We start from the raw sequence: 21,256 nt of genomic DNA on the forward strand, positions 1-21,256 counted from the left end.
TGGCTCAGACAAACTGCAATAAACAAAAATACAAATAAAAGCAAAGTTGGAATTGACCTCCAGCATGTTTATCACCATTAATCAGTTAACTGCAGTGGTAGACAAGCTACAATGGACTTTCCACTGCTTTGTACCAGGCAGCTAGTATTCCTGAAATGTGGAATTAAACTTCCGCTAATAAAAACAAATTGTTAAAGCGATGCTCAAGCAAAGCACCCCCCTATCCCATGCACACCACACCTTTTGCAGAGCCCACCACATGGATTTCATGTTCTGTGTCAGAAAGACACCATCCTCCCCATGGACCTGCTGCCTGGTTGAGGGAGCTCAGCATAGCTGCCCTCTCAGGAAAACAGCCACTTGTTCCAAGGGTAAAGCTGAAGGTGTAACAAGGCCTCTTTGATCCTGTGGTTTTCTCTTCCACTTTTTCCCAGGAAGACAGACTGGCCAAGCTGTGAACTCTGGCACTCCTGCAGAGCCCAAGCTCTGCAGCACCCACCCAGCAGCACACAGTCCTTATGGCTTTGATGCCAAATCAGTATCTGCTGCTCAGCAATGGTGTGCAAGAATCCAATGCTATCCAACTGAATTTTGACAAACAAGCATGAAACATAGTAAATGTACAGTATTAAAAACATAACAGCCATTGTGCTTCCAGAATTGTAGCTGTTATTTACAGAGATGCTTTTGCCATTGATTTGCTATAGTCAGGGTCACAAACAGCAATGTAAAAATGCCACACTACAAAAGAGTTAACATTTAAAAAGCCCATCATATTTAGCAACTAGTCACAGGCTCACCACATTGCCTGCAGTCAAGGAAACTGGCTTTCTGGCTCTGAAAACTATTTTCAGAGGAACTGAAGACACCTGAAGTTTTCCCCTGGAAATACATTCTAGAAAATTGTCAGATTTGTCATTCTCAGTCATGTACTGCTCAACTGCTGGCAGTGGCTGACAGACCTCTGGGCTCAGGCTTTGGGCTGAAAGTCAAACTGAGCCTATCAGAAGCTCCACATTTGCAGGTCTTGGTTCTGGAGAAGATGAGAAGGCTTGAACTGCCATTACACAGCTTGTTCTCCATTTTAATCCCCCCCGTCTGACTGAACTGGACAAGTGTGTAGCTGGGCTATAGAATTGTTAAATGAGACTGAAAACTTCTTTTTGCTGCAATGATTTCCTTTGTCTGTGAAGGGTACGTTTACTGTAAGAGGGATCAAAGGAGCATTTATGAAGCTGAGTTTAAACAATACTGAATATTTATTTCTTTTAAATGGGAATCATTGCTACATTCCCCACATGCCCACTGTGGCTTAAGGCAGGCAATGTTTTATCCTCAAAATGTATTTTTCTGCTCCCCCAAACACAGAAGAAGAGCCTTCAACTTTCTGATTCACTCAATAGGACTTAGTCCAATTAATGTTGCCCCTGTACCTCCAGAGGCAGAGGTATGCACTCCTTCTAGATGACTAGGTCTAAGGAGAGATATTTAGAGGATGATCCCAAAAACTCACAGACTGAACTTCTAGATCAACTAACCTATTATGCTTCAACTTTAGGTTAAAACCAAACACAACAGCCAGCAATCCTCCCCTAAAACAACAAAAAATCCCCCCAAGGTTACTATTTTTTAGGCAATAAACCATGTAAAAATACATGACAGAACACTGAAAAATAAAGCTTAATCCATCCAAAGAATAGGACTACCAGCAGCTCAAGCAGTACCCTCCACTAAATCTTTAATAATCTTCATTCCTAGTAACTAGCCTCATACAAAGTTGCAAGTATGACAGTATGGTTGATGGCAGTAGCTTCACTGTTCCAATTTGCAGCCTCCCCAGATTTCTGTAATGATAATTTGCTTCATTTCTGCAAAGACTGGTAGAAGCAAGTGGGTAGAAAAGATGCTAATTAATAAAAGAATACACAGATATATAAATAAATAAATAAAATCATCTTGCCTCTGGGCATAGTAATGCTGCTGAGCTAGATTGGACCATGTAAGTGGTAAATCATTCCTGCACTATGGTTAAGCAGAAGTCATTTGAGGAAGGAAACTGTTATGCACAGCTCACTAAGATGTACAAAATAGCAGGTGTGATAAATTGATAAATCCAGATTGCTTTCCTCTTCAATTTTCTGGCTTAAGATTTGACTGCCATCTGATTTTCCTCTTGGTTGCAGTTTGAATCAGTTATTTAATATTTAATGTTATGGTGCCACTTGAGACCAGTCTTGTCCTAAATCTGTATACTCAAAATGCAACTCTGAAAATATTAAGAGCAAAATTTAGTAGTGCAGAAAAGTGGAAAGGCAACACAGTACTAAATTTTGAAGTGATGTGGTTTTATAAATAATAGAGCACATTTATATAATTAGACCAGAAAATATGCATAATACAAAAGGTGTTTTGGTAACTTCTTCTAGGTTACATAGTTTCTGTTTAATGGTTATGCAAGTATTCTCTTCTGAGTACTCTGAGGTCTGCATAACCAATGCTTTGATCCATGCAGCACACACTGAGTTTGTGCTGAGGGTGCACAGCAACCACACACCCTCAATATTACATTACTGCGGATCAGTCTTCTGGGGAGTGTCTGCTGTGTCTTCACATTCTGTCCTTCCATTTCAGAAAATAAACCTCCTAATCTTCTAAGGAGGAGTTACAGTGCCATCACAGTTGAGACTGGAGGACAAGCAACATTTTTACCAGTATATGCCTACCTTATCTTGTCAATTTTATTTTCCATTTTGCATCCTGAAGAAGTACATTTGCTTCATCATTGATGTTTCTTCCCTCTTCCTACCTCTCAGTCATCACTTGTTGCATCACTGGAACTTTAGAAAAACCAGTAAAAGATGCTCTTTAAAATGAAGGTTTGGGGTTTTTTGGTGTGTTTGTTATTTTTAAAGATTTATTATCCCTCAATATTCCAAGCACACTACAAAGAAACAGAGATAGGAAATTTTTGTACTATTTTCCATGCAAAAGTGCTGTCATCAGAGCAGCAAGTATGAAACTAAAGAAGCCAGAAACCCAAATTTACCAAGAAGTACCATCTAAACAAACTATACTCAGCAGCCTGGAATTACTGAAGGGACGGCGATAAGTATTTCAAAGCACACTGCCTGCAGCGCCTTGTACTCAGTATTTTCTGTCTGATAGTCACAATTTTGGCCTTTTTCAGGGCCTGATCTTAGAAGATTTAACCTGCAAGTAACTGGGACTACATGAGCAGATGCATTAATTGAATGCTTTGGAAAAATTAATTTTAAAATGTAACTCTCACATACACGGGTCTTGTTCACCTGCTAGTTTCTTGAACTTCAAGGCAGCAAAAATCAAAACTTGCCTTTATGAGCAAATGCTGGTCACTGGTCTATACAAGCAGCAAAAGGTCCTGTTATATTAATGGTATCAGTAAAATGTAATGTGCTCATGAATGTACATGAAATGCAAAATGGGTAGCATACAGATGAAGTGATCAGAAAGGTCTCCATTGCAGCCTGGGCTCTGTGTTCTGTCACAGCAGGTCTGCATATACCTATCCTGGTGAGACACCAAAGCAGGAAAAGACAGAGGCTATATGGAACATTAGGTTACCATATGCCTGTAACTACATTAACTACCACAGCATCATCCCAAAAACCATGAGGGGAACTAGCAAGTTTCTCCATGAGCACTGTGTGCATGTTCTGAAAGAGGCTACCACGATATATATTCATCCACAGGCCACCACTAGCTCCTTTACATTAGCAGGCAACTGTCTAATGCAGAAAACAATGTAGCTACATTCCTGTAAGTGAAAAAATTAAATGATGTGGAAGCTAATTCTCCTCTAACTTGGTGTCTCTGTGAACAGACATAGTCCACATATCTATAAAATCAAATGCAATCCAATGTAACACAAAACTGTGTGACAACATAAGTACAAGTGAGAAGAGAGAGGTAAGGACTTGCATGCCAATTGCTGCATATAAAATGCAAAAATCTTAGTGCTGCTTATTTTCAGTGAGTAAGGTACTTTGATACAGCTCCATTGTGACTGGTAACCTGTAGAGGACAAGTCATACTCAAGTTTCTTTCAGTAGAGACTGGAATAAGAAAAGACCTCAAATAGTTTTGGACTGTCTGTGTAGTTTGCAGTCTCCTGTAGAAAAGAACAACCTGACGCAAAAAGCACACCGGTTGGACCAAATCTGTATGAATTCAGTGTGAATTTGGCAAACACCATTTTTCTAGTGCTACACATGCAGAACAGCTAACAACTCTGAAGACAGCAGAAATGGGAGTAAGAATAGTATCCATCCAAAGTAGCATTTTGTTCATGTTTGTCTTGCATTTTTAAACGAGGAGAGTAGAACTTGGTTGATATCTGAATCTACAGAAGATCCAAAAATTTGCATCCATATGAAGAATTTATTCTGAATTTGTATATAACTCTTCATAAATAAAAGCCTGCAATGCATTTCATAAAGTTACTACAACCTAAGCGAACACTGCTTATGTTGTTTTCATACTACAAATACACAAAATGTCAAACAAAAGTATAGTTTGGATTAGCAAAAAAATTAACATCTTAGAAACAGGAAAAGACAAAGTGGGGGGGGGAGGTAAAAAGTACAAGGCAAAAATTGCACAAGTAACTGCCAATGCATATACAGGAAACAGACACCAAACCCACAGGATAAAAGCAATGAAAAGAGCAGAACTTGTTGTGAAAGGGAGGAAGGTAAATGTTTTTGCTGTCTTACTCCTCTTCTGCTCAGCTTTTAAATCCAACATCATAGATGAAATAACTGACAAGCATCATTGCCGTTCTGAGAAATAAATGTAACCTTCACTATTAACAGACAGTAATTATTTTACACCATTTGCTGTTCTACTTGGACAAGAATAGTTTTATTATTGGAAAGTTTCCTTAAATAGAAATAAAAAAGCCCTTAAATTTTGGCAGCAATGAAATATTTTTAAACAAGAGACAAGAGATATCAGTACCTGAAACACACTAACAGCAAAGACACAACCCAGTGCTTCAGCTAGAACAAGAGTGACAAACTGGAAGAAAACCCTGTGCTAAATTCACAGACCATCTTCCCCAAACCATCAAGACTGAATCCCATCTACTAAGCATAAAAAGTAGTCTTGAAGTCTGCAGCATTTTGAGAAGAAATAGCCTCAAGCTGTGCCAGGGGAGGTTCAGATCAGACATCAGGAAGAATTTCTCCATGCAAAGGGTTGTTAAGCATTGGAATGGACTGCCCAGAGAGGTGGTGGAGTCACCATCCCTGGACGTGCTTGAGAAACAACTGGACCTAGCATTTAGTGCTATGGTCTAGTTGACAAGTTGGTGACTGGTCAAAAGCAGGAGCAGTCTTTGCAGTTTTCTTTTAGTTGTCTTCAATTGTTATATTATAACTGTAATTTTGAGCTCGTGTTCACATTAACTAGACCTTAGGGAGGAATTATTTAATTTCTATAATATAAAATAATGATGAGCACATACAACCCACAAGAGAATGGAAACCTAGTTAATTCAGTATAACCTTGCTTAATGTGCAATGATAATGTTAAGTGATGGTGTCTTCGCAGGACCAGCATATGAGTTAATTTAAATTATTAATTGCATTAAAAACTGTCACAGAAGGCAGCAAGAGCAGGGAATTCAAACTTTTAAGTAATCCAGTTTGAGGGAAGAGGGAAATTTCATAAGATGCAAAATGAAAAGTGCTTAAAGCATGGTCTAAGAATATAGTGAGCATAGTACAAGGACATGGCATGGACATCTTTGCCTGTCTGCTCCAGCAGAATAGCATGGGAACAGAGCTGGCAACTCCTGACACTTAACACCAATGTTGTAATTTTCCCCTAATACACCAGGTTTGGGCAGAGAGACATCCTGAGCCCCAGCTCAAAAAAACAAAACAGTGATCATAGACCAGATTCACACATGAGTACGGCAGATACGTTAGGAAAGGAATCATGAGGGAAACTGCCAACCTTGCTCAATTCTGGGGTCTGTTTCATACTACCCCTGAGCTAACTGAAGCCTCTTCAGCAGCACACTATGGAGTTGCAATTAGTCTACTCCCACCTTCCCCTTCACTGGATGATTCAGCTTTCTAATGCAGTAAGACAGCAGGGCAACAAGAGCAGACACAGACCCGCTATTTTACTATTCAAAAATCGAGTAGTGGTAGGAAGAGTTAGATAAAGGGTGTAAACACAGCAACAGGAGCAGATGTTCAGCAGAAAAGCATTAATTCACTCAGCCTGTACTAACCTAAGCCCTTGTATACAGCTGGCAGAAGGAAAAGATGTACTCAGAGCATCACACAGTACACCATGCCCTGCTCCACCACACCCCTCCCTGTCACTTCAGAAGGAGCCAGGTGACTGCAGTTATTTCCCCTGCTTCCCTCCTGCATCACATCAAAACCTGAGCTTTCACACTGTATGCAAGTACTGTCCATGCCTCCCTAGTTTCCCTTCTGCTATTTGACTGCATACATATTCTTCACAACCATAAGCAAGAGAGCTTCAGTATGCTTATGTGCCCACCTTGTGACCCATAACAGGAAAATCTGTCTGACAAGCACCCTAGATTTAATGCAGGGTGACCTTTAACCCCAATAAGTGTAGTGTGCTGCCCTAGAAAACAGCTGTACAGCCATCTCTCTGGCACAGGGCAGGGCAAACAGGAGGGCATGAATGCAGAGGTCGAGGGAGGTGGCCTTTACTGCTTACTAGAGCTGCAATGGTAGCCTGTACTGCTGCACTACAGCCTGAGCCAGCCTGTGCAAGCATGCCACAGCACAAAAGTGCCTAACAAAATCATTAAAGGGTGCATAATTAAGCAACATATCCAGCCTGGACAGCAAAGAAATGTGAATAGTCCAGAGTCTAATACAGATGCTCCAAAAGGCAAAGCTGAAGGCATAAAGCCACAGCAAACCTCACTGTGGCAGCTGGGCATGATTGCCCAGACTCTGCTTTGGCAATGAGATTGCTGAGCAAGCTTGTGGTGGAGAGGACGTGCGTGTAAAATGTTTAGTCCTGATTCATCAGAGAACAAGTGTTAGGGCAGAATTAAAATTGCTGTCAGTGGCTGCATTCTGTTCTCACGACTTTAAAACGAGGACAACTTGCCAGCCATTGACTTATTCATGTGTCTAGGGACTTGGCTAGAAATTACTATGTATTATGTAACTCAAGGCAAGCAGTACTGTCTTACCCTCCTTCTCTTGAAGCAGGGAAGCCATCAGTGAACCAGTGCTGAATGACATCATACAAAAAAAAAGCATATTTACACTAAATAAAAAGCTTCATCAATGTTCTTCTGCACTGACTTCATATGTGGCTGAGAAGAAACAAGTTCCACACAGCCTACCCTTCTATCAGACAAAGAAATCAGTAATGTACAGAGCTATTGAGTGCTATTCTCGTGGAATAACATCTCACCCTGATGTAAAACAGACCAAGCTTTCTGTCTTGGTTTTTACATACCCAAACATGACTCCAGGCCTTTTTGCACAGCTCTAGTTTCCCTGACAGGAGTCAGTATAAACGTCTCATTCTCTTTTACCTTCTATCAAGTCTCTGCATTCAAGCACATCTCTCTTCCTTTTTAGTGATGTTACTAGATATAATACTCTTAAGAGAATAACAGGTCTTTGAACATATCAATCCCAGAGTCTAGATGTAACCCTTACAGTAGTGTGCTAATACTGCAGTATTTTACATGCCTACAATTAATGGATAGCAACTGCCAGATCATATTTGCTACTCTGCACTTCACTTAGCACTTGCTAGACGACTTTCAATTAGTCTTCTTTCTCAACTTCCCTACTACCTGAAGCTATGATAAACTCTTCTTGCACTCAGCAAAAGCCACATCTTCCCTGTTTCGGAACAATTTCACAGACAACAATTCCCTTCACATTAAAACCTATATCCTCCCTCGCCAAGCTGTCTCACAATTTAACTCTGCCAACACCTGAGCCCCTACTCCCTACTTGCCCTTCATGACACAAATGACATTTGTTCACAAGGCTCTTCTCTTCCTTACCTCTGTACCCCAGTTTCAAGATTAGTCTTCACAACAGTCTCCTAAGCAAACTATGGATACAATCTATTCATAAACACAATACCAAATACTCTAACTGTCCAGGTAAATAAAACAATCTCTTTAATGACACAGCATTTCTGAACTATTGCCTCATGAGAGCAATGAATTCCATGAAGGAAGCATGAAATCCTGTTTAATTACTCTGAGTGTGAAAAACTGTTTTCACTATTCAGTTTTGAATATGCTCCTTCTTTTTCATTTAATACTTCCTGGTTCTTGCACAATGGGATAGGCAGTTGCTGCTCTCAATTTATTTTCTTTATACAATCCATCATTTCCATATGCTTTTATCTTGTACTAAGGTGTTCCTCGCTCTTCTTCCATTGTCTTTCTCATCTCCTGTACAATCCTTGTAGGACCTACAGTCACTGTGCTGCCGTTTGCATCTGCAAAGTACCAAACCTTCAGCTGCATTAATAAATATATTAATTAAAAAAGGCAATGGAAGAGTTTGTTCTGCTCACACCAGTCTAGCAGCACAATGGGAAATAGTGTCAGATAATCCAGCTTTATAGGTTTCACCAGTGACAGTCCTGCTCCCTCCAAAGACAGCATTCCCTGAGTAGTGTATGAGCTAGCCTTTGCTGTTCCCCCTTGTCTTACACTTCTGTTTTCATTCCCCTCTACTCCCCGTCTTCTTCTCTTCCATCCCTGTAAGAAGGATCTATATATCCGAAATACTAAGACTGATGTGTTGCACTTTGCCAGAATGGTGTTTTCACAGTCTGAGACTAAGCATGTGCTGCTTGCCCTATGGCACAATGTAGAGGCACTAGCCCTTCTCAGATAACAAGACTCTCCCAGCTGGAAGAGCCAAATTTGGCAAATTTTATATCCGTATCATCTGCCTGGAGAAATCCCTGGAGTAAGCTGTCTTTTCAATGAATTATCCATTCAGTATTGCCTGCACTCCCTTTTGGCAAGAGGCAGCAGCATCACCACAGCAGGGATTCCAGTTGTAAACCAGTATTCATGAAGTGGAGCCCATGGGAGATGAAACCACCTGAGGAAAAATGGAGCATGACAGTGACACATTTTCCAGCTTTGGTTCCATTGTGCAAGGCAAAGGTGACTTTTTGGACATCATTTTGCTTCAAGTAACTGAGCAACAAGATGTTCAAGCTCCTGTTTTTAGAGAGATGCTTAACATACTGAAAACAGTAGTAGAACCTCACAACTCTGGTAACACCAATCATCCATTTTTGTCACTCATTGTTCTTTCGCTAGCATTTTGACCTTAGAAATGACACAGCTGGTTTATGACTCCCTTCTTCTTGTGGCTGAGAACCAAACGAACAAGAAGACACGTCTTGTTTTATAAGCAATTTATGGCTACTTAAGAGCCACCAGTTGACTTTCACCAGCAGTTCTATGGCATACTGCTATCAGGATTCATTGACATGAAGTTCCTGTACCTTTTAATGGCAAGAGACACATTATTTAATTACATGGCATTTGGTAAAGAAAAAATTAAAAAGTAACAATAAAGACCTTCAGTCTTTCCTTCTGATGGAGGCTATCAGACTCAACCTTTGACAATTTTTCAAGTGCAACTAGTACAAACCTTTTCACATGGGAAAGAAAATCCGAACAGTGGATGGGACTCTGTGGGTGTGTAGTAATAAAATCTAAAAATAAAATTGTTGGTTCCAGCAATAAAAAATTCTGCCAGCCATGAAGATTTACGCTATGAGTAATTTCTCAGGTAATAATCTGAAAAGGGCACAAAGACAGAACATGTAAGAGTTGTTCCTCTTTTCTTTTGACATAACAAGTTGGAGCATACAGACAACAGCAGCAAACAGTGATACTGAAAGCTTCTTCAAAGTAAAGCAGGATGTCAAAATTTATTTTGCTAAGTGTTATACTTTGCTGAGTGGGTTTAAAAAAAAAAAATCTGTGTTCACACCATCTAGCCTAGACTTGATGCTCCTGTATGTTATTAGAAGTTAGCTTGGGCAACATCTCAGCTTGACACTGGCACTCAGAGAAGCTGGGTCACTCACAGCAACTGACAGCTTCTCCAGTTTTCCCTTTACAGGTCTGGTTTAACGTGATGGTGTTTTCAGTTAGCAGCTTTGGGGAAACTACCTTGTTGCCTGCTTGAGCCAAAGCAGTCTCTTGGCTATAAACCCAGCTACGTGCTTAAAGGAGTACTCCTGCTCTTATTCTTCCTGCCTAACTCCCTTTGTTTTAAGGCCATAGAAGGGAGAAAGGGAAAAAAACCCAAAATCTACATTCAGACACAGAGAGGTGTACATAAATATACACTTCCCTGTCCTCAATGATATCACAAAATACTCTGTTCTTCATATACCACTAACAGAAAATTAAATTAACTGCTCTGGTATTCTAACAGTTTCTGTGAAGCACCGAGTATTTTACTCAAGGTCACAGAAAGCTAACTTGAATACTGAATGAAGTAAAGGATCAGCAAGAGAAATATGCAAATGACTCACTTTTTTTCACCTGTACAAAAATGTTTCCGTACTAAGTGCTCCAGAGAAAGAAATCAGGAATTACATAGAGGCTTCCAATACTGTGCTTGATTGCAGAGTTTTCTGCTGTTTCGCAGTGACTTCCAGAAATTTTGGATTTTCATCGATGTTTTCTCTTTCAGGTGAGACTGCTGTCCTATGATCATTTGTAACAGAAGGACCTGTCTCCAGGACCTCCCAGATGTAGCACACAGTCCACACCAGGACACAGCCCACTGTAGCACATTACAGAAAGGAACAGCACAACTAAGTATCTCCCCAGTTAAAAATTTTTTTACAAATCCAGAACTACAATAGCAAAGAAAACCTCTTACTGCTTATCAGCATACCAGTTAGGTGTGCAGTTTCCCTTTCACCAAGCAGCTGGTTAAGTTACCAGTGCTTTAGCTCTCCTAAACAGACCAGAGCACCAAGGAAGAGATTATGCCTCGTAGGTTAGAGTGAGGAGGAACAGCCATTCCTGTTCCATGCAAAACAGCAGAGGAAAACAAGGGAGATACGGCAATTCTATGGCCATTGAACAGTAACAATCACACATGCCCCAGAGCATGTAGCATGGCTTCACAGATCCATCCCCTTAGTTCTCTTTTCTGGTCATGAAACACTGATGAGTCCTCCATTGCATGTAGCACTAAGGCAGCTAACAAATCAGAATTAAATGGACCCATAATACCATTTACCACATATTTTTGCTCACATCTCAAAGATCAGAAATGTTTTAGAAGCTGACTTAAGAGGGCCTGAGGCTATTAAAAATTCAAAGCTAGAAGCCTATTTAGTTTTTAGTGTCTTACCGCTACAAAAAGCACAGACTGATGAATTCTTTTATGCGCTTTGTTAAGATTTGTATCAGCACAGTTCAGAATTTTAATAACAAGAAGCTGTCTTAATTTCTTTCCCTTGCATAGCTATTTTTCCAGTATAATTTTGTAGAAGAAAATTACTCTGCTAGTTGAGAAAAGCAGCATGGCCGAGAAGCTGCAAACAGCCCATAAAATTTTCACACAAATGTGCATGATAGGCAAAAATATTTTCTATATTTCTCTATCTATACACATACACGTGCACACACACACACATATATACAGTCACAGGTAGATAAAATCTCCCCCAAAGCAATGAGCATAAACAGTTTCAATTCCTCGGGAAAGAGAATGTCTGACCAGGAGATGAGAGAGACTATTCTCCACTACCTCAAAAGTAAAAGACGCCCCACTTGCAGACACTTTAGTATCCAAGCTGCTTCTAGAGAATTGGGGGGAAAAAATAGATCTTTGGCTCTTCAGTCTGCACATTTCCATATTTTCACATGCAGAACGTTGCATAAATTCAAAAAGCTTCTCTTGGCCATATGTTTCTTCCAGCCACTCCTTGGAAACCATGTATATGTCTCTAATAAACAGCTTGCTTAAATGTACATAGCTGTAGGATGGACAAGCCATCAGCCTGCTGAAATTCCAAAGTCTCAGGCTAATAACTTACAGCATCGCAGGTTCTTTGCTCCAAACAACAAGGGGGGCAGACAGATTGTTTGCTCTTTCTGTACTACTTAGTCTTTGAGAAAACCAGACATGCCTACGCACTGGTAGTGGGAGCAGTAGCACAACACACAAACTGGGAAGAAACTGGAAGTGGTTTGGAAATTACTACTGCACTGGCTTTCTGACATATCAGACATTAAGAAAGACATTCTTGGACCCTGTACTCTGGCAAACAGCAAAGTAGCTTTCTAGCTGTTAGGCTGTGCCATGGGCATAGAGAGAAAAGAATAACAAAAAAAAAAAACCAACAGAAATACATGGAGGTAGGAAAGTCTGCTTTGCACACTCAGTTCACCACTTTGTCTTCTTTATGTACCTTAGATCTTTCGAGTTGAGGAAAGAAGGCAAAATTGCCTAAATTCACACAAGAGAAAGAAAAGCTATGGACAGACTATCCCTGCAGCTAATACATTAAGTTAAGGGCCTGGGCTTTGCAATCTGAGGTTATCCTAGGTGGATGCCTTTCCTAGCGACTACAAACTGTGATTGCTTTTAACTTTAAATTTTGTGTCAGAGTCACCAAATCTTTGAGAAACAACCCACTGACTTGCTAGCAAAATAATACTCAGCACAACATTTATTACTGTCTTTCTGACTAATACTGGATCATTAGTCACCACCTGGTGAAATTATTGATTTCATATTTCATACAGGTACTTATCACCACAATATACAATATTTTAAGCAGGTAGATGATGCCACTGTAGTCTCACCATTAGGGTCTCTACAGCTCCAACAAGCAAGTGATGCCTTCTCTTTCAGACTGACACACAAAACTATGGGGGTGAATGCTGGTTAAGGTTCCTGAATAAGCCATTTATTTTCACTACAATGCTGTGGCACAAACAGTGTTTATAGACAATAGATTTTATTACTGCCTTTTTCTTCATATAACCATCATCTGCCAAAGGCCAGGTCATATGACGAAGACTGGCAGCAAAAGAATTATTCCTTTTGGAAAAAAACCCCAACAACCAACAAACAAATAAACAAAAATCCAAAGAAGTGTAGGTTTCTGAGTTTCTCTGCACTCTATTTGGGACCAGAATTGAAATTGCTTGGAAAGAAAAAGAAGGGAAGGGGTAAAGAAAGTGAGAAATCTGGGACAAAAAGAATCTAGTGATGAAGTTACTGGTATAGTGTGTTTGGGGCTGGGTCTTAGGTATCATTCATTTCAGACAAGTGTGTTTATCATTAAGTTTCACTCTCAGCCTTTGTTCTATTGAAACTCTTTTGCCATAGATCATGCCCACGCTATTCATTTGCAATAAAGATAAGGCAGTCATAAATGGCCTACAGTCTTTCTGGCACAGCTGCTTTCTTCCTTGCATCATGGAAAAGCCAGTCTGGACCCAAGGAACACTTTGTCTAGGAGTAAATGGAATCATCTCCATGTAAAAAAGAGTTGGAGCTCTTTCTAAGCAGCTCCATATTTGCTATGAGTTCTGTCACTTTTCTTCCCAAGTCACAGTCAATCAATGCTGTTGCCAGCAAAATTGAAGTCTTCTCTGGAGGGACAACAGCAGCTCAATAGTTGAAAGTATAGCCAGGGATCACTGTAATTTTCCTTGCTCTGTACTTGCTTATTACATAAGGGCACATTTTGTTCTCTGTCACAGCTACGAAACTCTCCACTGGCATTCCAGTTACTGAAGACTTGAGTGCTCCCCTTCCCAGACAGTCGTGGGAACACATATGGTATGCAGCCCTGAACTCCAAACCAGCTGCCACACAAAGACACTACATCCAGAAAGCCACCCATTAACTCAATAGCTGTGAAAAGGCTACAGACCTCATACCGAAGGATTTCTTCAATCAGAACATACTGAAGTACCTCGCTTAGTGCCCTTACAGACAGATTTAACTGGACAACAGTCTAACACCCATACTGAGGGGATAAAAGGGTATCCCTGGCTTCCCAGTGCTAGTTTAACTACCTGCCAACAACTTTGTCCAATATGTGTGGCGGGTCAGCTGGGCACACACACTCCACCACTACAAATGCTCTCAGGGCAAGGTACACATGGTTGGTTAGATAGCACCTCGTTTTCACAGCACTGTGTACTTACAGAAATGGAGAGGCAACTCCCACTACACTGCCTGCAAACTATGGCACATAAAACCTGAACTGTCCACTTATTATTTATGCCATCTTGCTTCTTTTTGGAGAAGTATTTTCATTACTAATAAGTATGCATACTGCAGTAAAGCCCAATGGTTCCCTCTAAATTAAGCTGGCACTAAATTCTGTCAGCTTGACTATACCTTCCAGTCTGTCTTCATAGCTGTCAACTACATGCTTTCTCCATAACGTACATCACAAAGGAGCAAGTTCAGCACCTGTAACTTTCCTATTTGTGCTGGTATTTCATGGTATGTTTAAGTTTTTATATCTCTAGGTCAGCTCAAACCTGCTGGCACTAATACAAGAGAGTGAAGCCTTTGACATGAATTATAAAGGCAGCAAAATACACCTTTCAAATATGCTAGCTCTAACACTAACACAGTTCTAATTTTTTCCCAAGATTCCACAGCCTTTCCGACAAGTTAAGCAGACAAGTGTATACGTTAATGGCTACAACCCTTGCAGAAGAAAAGGTTGTTCTTCACTGATCCCAAAAATTAGTAACTCTAAGGCCATCAGCTGCTGGAAACAGGATGACGAGGTTTATCCATAATCTCACCCTGCCTGGCTTTATTAAATATTAAGTAAGGAGGATTTAGCTGTAAATACCAAAGAAAGCATTCTGACACTTAAGTTACTCTGTTTATTAAAATGCAATCATCTTTAGACAATTTATCTTTCGTCTTCTTTTGGCTTAACAACCCAACTGGCTTTCATCTTTACTCTTCCATCTCAGATCTCTGTCAGGCTGTATAGCTAAAGGTTGTGCTGTAAAGACAGTTTCCCACCCTAACACCAGCCAACACGTCTTGAAGAATCAGGCTGGCAGCATGGCAGTATAGAGTCACAGCTGTGATTTCTGAAAGCTTTCAGCCATTTAAAGTACACAAAAAGTACAATCTGACTCCTTCAGGAGAATGAACACTGTTTTTCTCACTAAAGAAATTATATTCCACCAATTTGTATAATCTACAAAAATACCTGTGAAGAATAAAGGGGAAAACTGATGAGAACATAGGCTCAACAAGACGCAGTAACACATGTCCTTACATGCTCTCACAGAACTTCCTAAGAGTGCTGGGCTTTTCCTGGTTGCGTCTTTGTCGAAACCAACGCTGAATGCTGCGTACATCCCAGTCCAGCTGCTTGGAGAGGCCCTCCAGTCTCTTCTCATCTGGATGCTACGGAACAGAGAAGCATAAACATTATTTTCCTGCCCGACCATATTAACACTTTAAATTTTAAACCACTGCAATGACCCTTGACTTCTTATCAAGGCTACCTGTCAGACACATGGATACACAGATATATGTTCACAAAAATCTCTACTGGTAAATTCCCATCAAAATATGTCTACAGTGACTATTATTAATCTAGAAGGACAGATGCTGCAATATGATACACAGATCATTACTGCAAAGGGGACAATGTGATTAAAACTTGCTTGAAACTTGGAAGTGAGGGTAAACAGGGATAAAATGCCATGCATTTCTCAATGGGACACCTCACTGCCTGTTTCATCCCCCTACATCAGCATCTTTGTCCTATCAACTGCTGCAGTAGTGAAGATGGTTTGACTGGCAGAGAAAGAAGATAAACCCCATATTTGTGCATGTGTTTGTTAAAAAAGGAGGTCATTAAACAAAGTGACAACTTCAAAAGGAAAATCACCTTGACAACAGGGAGAGAGAATTGTTTTCTGTAAAATTAATTACATACAAATATTCTCTCAAGCAACAAACACGCAACTCTCATACCATTACCATGCCTGCAAACCAGTGAAGAAGTAAGGCAAAAGAAAATAATTCTGCCCTTAATTTGAAGAGCAGTACAAGCTGCATCTCCAAGCAAATCTACATGTACAGTACAGCATGAGCACTACTGATATATTTCTCCTGATCACAGTGTTTTTGAAAGAAATAGAAAAAGCTTTTGGACAATCTGTTTTCTGGAGCTTTAGCATTATTTCTGCAAGACAGTTACATACACTGAATAATACACAAGAGCTCTCATGACAAAGACTTTCTAAAATGTTCAAGAAGTAAAAGAGCAACACCTTCGTCAGACTGAAGTTTCATCTACCAGCCACTATGAAAACACAGGAAAAAAAGGGAACTGAAAGGATGAGAAGAGAAGGATGAAGTATTTGCTATTCATGTCAAAGAAGTTTTTCAGTCAACCAAAGTGGCCACTAGTTTTTCAATGGAAGGTTAAAAAAACCAATTTTTGTAACCTTAGAAAAACCAAATGCTTGATGCAGCAAGAGAGTTTGACTAGAGAGAGCTGCTGTATATGTTTCAAATAAGTAACCTAGTTAAATCAGACAGTTTGTCTGACAGCAGCTACCAGATTATTGCAGGAAAGTAGATACTTTCCTCTGGAGCTCTTTGCACTCATAGTATTGCAGGCCCAGTGTCAGATGAGCAGATTCTTCAAGGAAGTATTAAAAAAAATAATTAAATTAAATACCAAAAAAAATTACCACAAAAACCCCACAACAAACAAAACTCCACCATTCTCTTCCTTCAGCTGAGTTTGGTTGAGAGCACATGCTGCAGCTTTTATAAACAAGGTATATGCAATTCCCTCCCTTGAAAACAGGACAAAAGCCACACCAAGTGGCACGGTGATCTCAGGACAGGGTAGGACACACAAACAAGACAGATTAACAGCATATTTCACCGTCTGTGACACCGAACACAATTTTCCCCTCTATGACCCCAATATTCTCTGAGGTTTAGGCTGATGCCTTTGCTGTGGCATGCACAGCTGCAGCCTGGAGCCAAGGTAGGACCAGGAAGCTCCTGAAGAAAGTTTTGGGATACTTCAAAAGCATGGACAGATGACATAGAGGTTTGGTTGAGATGTGATACGGTGAGAGATGTAGAGTTAGAAACATAAGTTGTGGGTGAAAAACCTGTGCAAAAAAAATGTGCGAACTCTAAAACATTATTCAGTCAGTTTGTACCACTTCTCCAGCTCCTTCTCCTGTAGCTGGGACACCACCAAGACACCAGTGCCCTGTGCTCAGGCAATTCCCCTATGAGTAGCTTTGGTTCCATGGAAAAACACAGTAACTACCAATCTTACTGTCTGACAATTAGCTTTTCTTTTTTGAAAAAAGCCCCAACAATTTTGTTGACATTTCTAACAGATAAGAAGCAAAAAACCAGTAGGTCGCCATATGGCACTTAGAAAGTGTTTCTGTGACAACTTTTTTTTATTAAAAGCTTACAGGAGATGCCACAAAGGGATGCACAACTGCTCAAGCTGGCATACTAATGCTGATATTTGCACGTTCCGATTTTTTTGTGTACCTTCTGCATTTATCCGTTAGCTTTGTTTTGTTCTGACATTGTTTATAGTGCAATATCCCACTTTATAAGGTAAATATTTTAGTTAGACACTCTACCTTTGTAATAGCTGTGAAAACCTTTTCCAGAATAGCATTAGGTTGAGCTTTCTGTGGTCCATTGGCTTGGACTTTAAGGCCTAAGGCACATGGTTTAGCAATGAACCTGTGAAAGACAGAAGAATGAGAAAATAAAACAGGTGAAATCCTTCAGTTATTTACTTCATTACTGTTATCAATCAATGACATGTGGTAAATGTGCAAACATTATAACCCTGCCAACAAAAACAATACTTAGCTTTACAGCTCAAAACCAAGCTCATACAGGCAATTACATGGCAAAATAAGTAACATCACTTTGAAGGATGAAAGGAACTCCACGGAGCACATGAAACAGAGGATTTTCTTTCATGTTGTGAAAAAAGAGATTAGAACAAAAGCATGAGAGGAATGCCTCCTAGAGAAGCACCAACTAATAAAAAGCACAGGGCAGCTTGCAGAGATGAGGAGCACATAATATTCTCCTCCAAACAGAGCCTTTTTCATAAATCAGTTTCCAAAGCAGCTACTGCCTCAGGACTCCTGTTACACAATGTTATTTCCAAGTCCTTCAAGGCAGCAAGCACTTAAGCTGCCCAGTCAATACAATTTTCTAAAAGTAAAGTTCACGTGGTATACAGCCACATCAATGCTTTGCCTCCAAACTCTTCTGCTGAAATACAAAGCTGTCAGATCCAAGAATGAATCCCTAAGTGCTTTGATATGTTTTGACGAATTACATAGTTTACGTTACATATATGCAAAAAACAACATTCTGCTCTTTAAAACCTAAATTATTTGCAACTGAGTCCAACTCTGGAACCCCCATGAAAGCTACAAACTGTATAGGAATCATTCATACATGAACACTGTGAACTTCTGCCATCTTCGAACTACATAACTCTATTTCACTTAAAAGACTTGTTTCCTAGGACTTCACTTGCCAACAAGGACCTAAACAATACTTGGTAGTTAAGCAGCAGTTTCACATTTACCCATCTGAATGGCCATAAGCTATCAAAATTCATGGAATTCTTATCCACACACAAGCCTCATTTTAAGCACTGTTAGGAGCTACAACTGCTGTTTCTGCTATGTTTAAGACAGCACAGCTGATCAAAGAGAATTAAGTCCTAAGCAAAGTTATAGTGGTTACAGAAATAGCATTTAGTAAAGAAAGATGGGTGATGCCAGATCACTTTGCATTCCAGAGAAAAATTCTTAATACATCAATACTATTCCCATACAAAAGCCCATTCTATAGCCTGAAATAGTTTTGGTGACTGTTTGAGAGTGAGAACTCAAATATCCAGACATGTAATGTATCAGTGATCTCATTATTTGTTCCTAGCGTGTCATATGAGAAAACCCCCAATTATAGTCTGTAGAAGTTTGGTTGCAATCTGAAGTGATTGCAGATTGCAACCATCCTGTTTCTCCATAGCACTGACCAAATCAATGGCATTGCATCAGGTGTAAATCCTCTGCTGTAGGGTTAAGACTTTTGATGAAACCACCTTCACTGCTGAGTTCAAGGTTCTGCTCATGAAACAAGCATGTAAGCTCTGTACATGTTAGATGTGAACACATTGTAATCTAGCCACACAGGAGACTTTGTATCAGTGAAAGTAGAAAGTGACAAAAGAAGAAGTGAGAACTGTATTCTTTAGTTCAACAGACATAACCAAACCAGTGCTGGTCATTACTGTTAGCAGATAACCAAAAAAGGTAGCTGAAGAAGCTACAAAATGCTCACAGAGTTTGATTTCAAAGTTTATTTTATAATTCTAAGGAGTCCTAAAACATTTCATCATGTAACAGAGGGGCTGAGAATTTTAGCATCTATGTCCTTATTTTGTTCCAAAAAGCTCAAAAACACCCAGAAATTCCTGTCTTCGCTATTAAAGAAATTCAAACAATTTCCTAAAGAGAATGCAATCGAGCCAGACAAGAGTCAATCCTAAAACAGACAATAAAGAGGATGCCAATCAGTGTTAAAGCTAATTTTACAAAGCCTTAAAAGGAAACACTTATAAGTAGAGACAGAGCACAGCAGTGCTGTAGGCAGAGTAAAAACAAATAAAAGAAATTAAAGAACTTTGTCATCATTGGCTTCATGTATTCACAGAGGAATCCAAGGTCAGCCTCCACCATCAACTACAAGATCAAGAAACATTCATTAAACAAACAGAAAAATCAAAATAAAAGTTATTTCAGATGGATTTTCTAGGCACTTGCAAAGTCAGTCTCATCTGAAGTATGACACGATTTAGGAGTTTTGTTTGGCTGGTATGGGGTTTTTTGTTTGTGGGGTTTTTTTGTTGTTTGTTTGCTGTTTTTTGCTGTTGGTTTTTGTTAGTTTGCTGTTTTTTAACACACACATCTTTCAACTTCTGTTCTGTTTTTCTCTTTCTGCTGAGTGAAGGAATGAGATAGGCATGATGTAACTCCAATAGAAATGCAGTTCCCTAAACATGCTAATTTAAAGAAAATAAATAATTTAATTTGGTAAAGTCAAAAGCAAATAAAAATTCCAAGTTAGAAAAAATTCCACAAGAAGCAATTCCAACAAGCTTCATGCTGAGCTGATCTTCATTTAAATCTAAGCAAACCAGCTGGGTTTGCTTAAATGACATTCTTAAAATGACAGGTCATGTTAATGAACAGACTAGATAAATCCAGGACAAAGCACAGCTATGGTGTTTGGTTTGGTTTTTAAAAGTACATTGTAATATTGATGTTATACTCATTACCTAAACCAAAACAAATTTTCTAAACATGAATATGAGTTTTTCTTCTGCTGCTGTTTGTCTTTTTCACATGCACAAGAGGAAAGGGCATGTGATCCAAACCAGAGCTCATCCACAAGGACAGCAAAGCACAGGACATGTACAGGGTACACAGCTGCAAGACACAAACTGCAAGGATGATCTTGGCCAGCTATGTCAGGGAGGAAGGGACAGGGAAAGCTTAAAAAAAACCCACAAAGGTCCTACTAGAACAAACAAGTGAAACAAAGCAGTTTTAACAGAAACATTTTATATACCTGCAATACTGAGCAGATCTGACCACCAATTCAAGTGTGAATGAGCCAAGCCATGTCTATGTGATTACCTTTGGCGGAACTTGTAAAATTTAAGAGATGGTTTATGCTTTTCATACAAAAAACTTAATCAATTCCAGCTATACTTTGCAGTATAAAAGTTATTTTTGATGTTAGAATAGAATTTTACAGTAGACTCTAATAGGATCCCAAATGTCACACCAGGTGTCATAGAAAGCATCATTAACATACTTTTCACTGGGAGTTTTCTGTAATAATTCAAATTGATCCATAAGTAAACAAAACAATTAGTTTTTGATACACGTACAAACTATGAGCATTTTGCCAAATGCTGCACTTCTTAAATGCACTATTCATTTTTTCCATTTCTGGTAACAGCGTGGCATTCAATTCCCTAAACAGTCTTACTGAAACCCATGGGACTATTTATTGCATCAGGTATTGCAATTAAGAAGGAATAACTATTGTGAAAGAGCAAGGAGTGTGAAATTGAGTGTATTGCCAGCTTT

General features: G+C 39.5%; 1 protein-coding gene across 1 annotated transcript in view; it reads right to left on the minus strand.

The window, feature by feature from the left end:
* CERS6 (ceramide synthase 6) overlaps positions 1–17,852 on the minus strand; it is a gene marked incomplete at its 5' end in the record, with an annotated part of 76,916 nt that extends 59,064 nt beyond the window's left edge. Inside the window, 2 exons of the mRNA XM_009083541.1 lie at positions 15,343–15,473; positions 17,705–17,852. Coding sequence (XP_009081789.1) covers positions 15,343–15,473; positions 17,705–17,852 — 279 coding nt within the window. The remainder of the gene's footprint in view (positions 1–15,342; positions 15,474–17,704) is intronic.
* Positions 17,853–21,256: the final 3,404 nt, after the last annotated feature.

This window comes from Acanthisitta chloris, unplaced genomic scaffold (assembly GCF_000695815.1).
Source record: "Acanthisitta chloris isolate BGI_N310 unplaced genomic scaffold, ASM69581v1 scaffold14651, whole genome shotgun sequence".
Taxonomy (NCBI): domain Eukaryota; kingdom Metazoa; phylum Chordata; class Aves; order Passeriformes; family Acanthisittidae; genus Acanthisitta; species Acanthisitta chloris.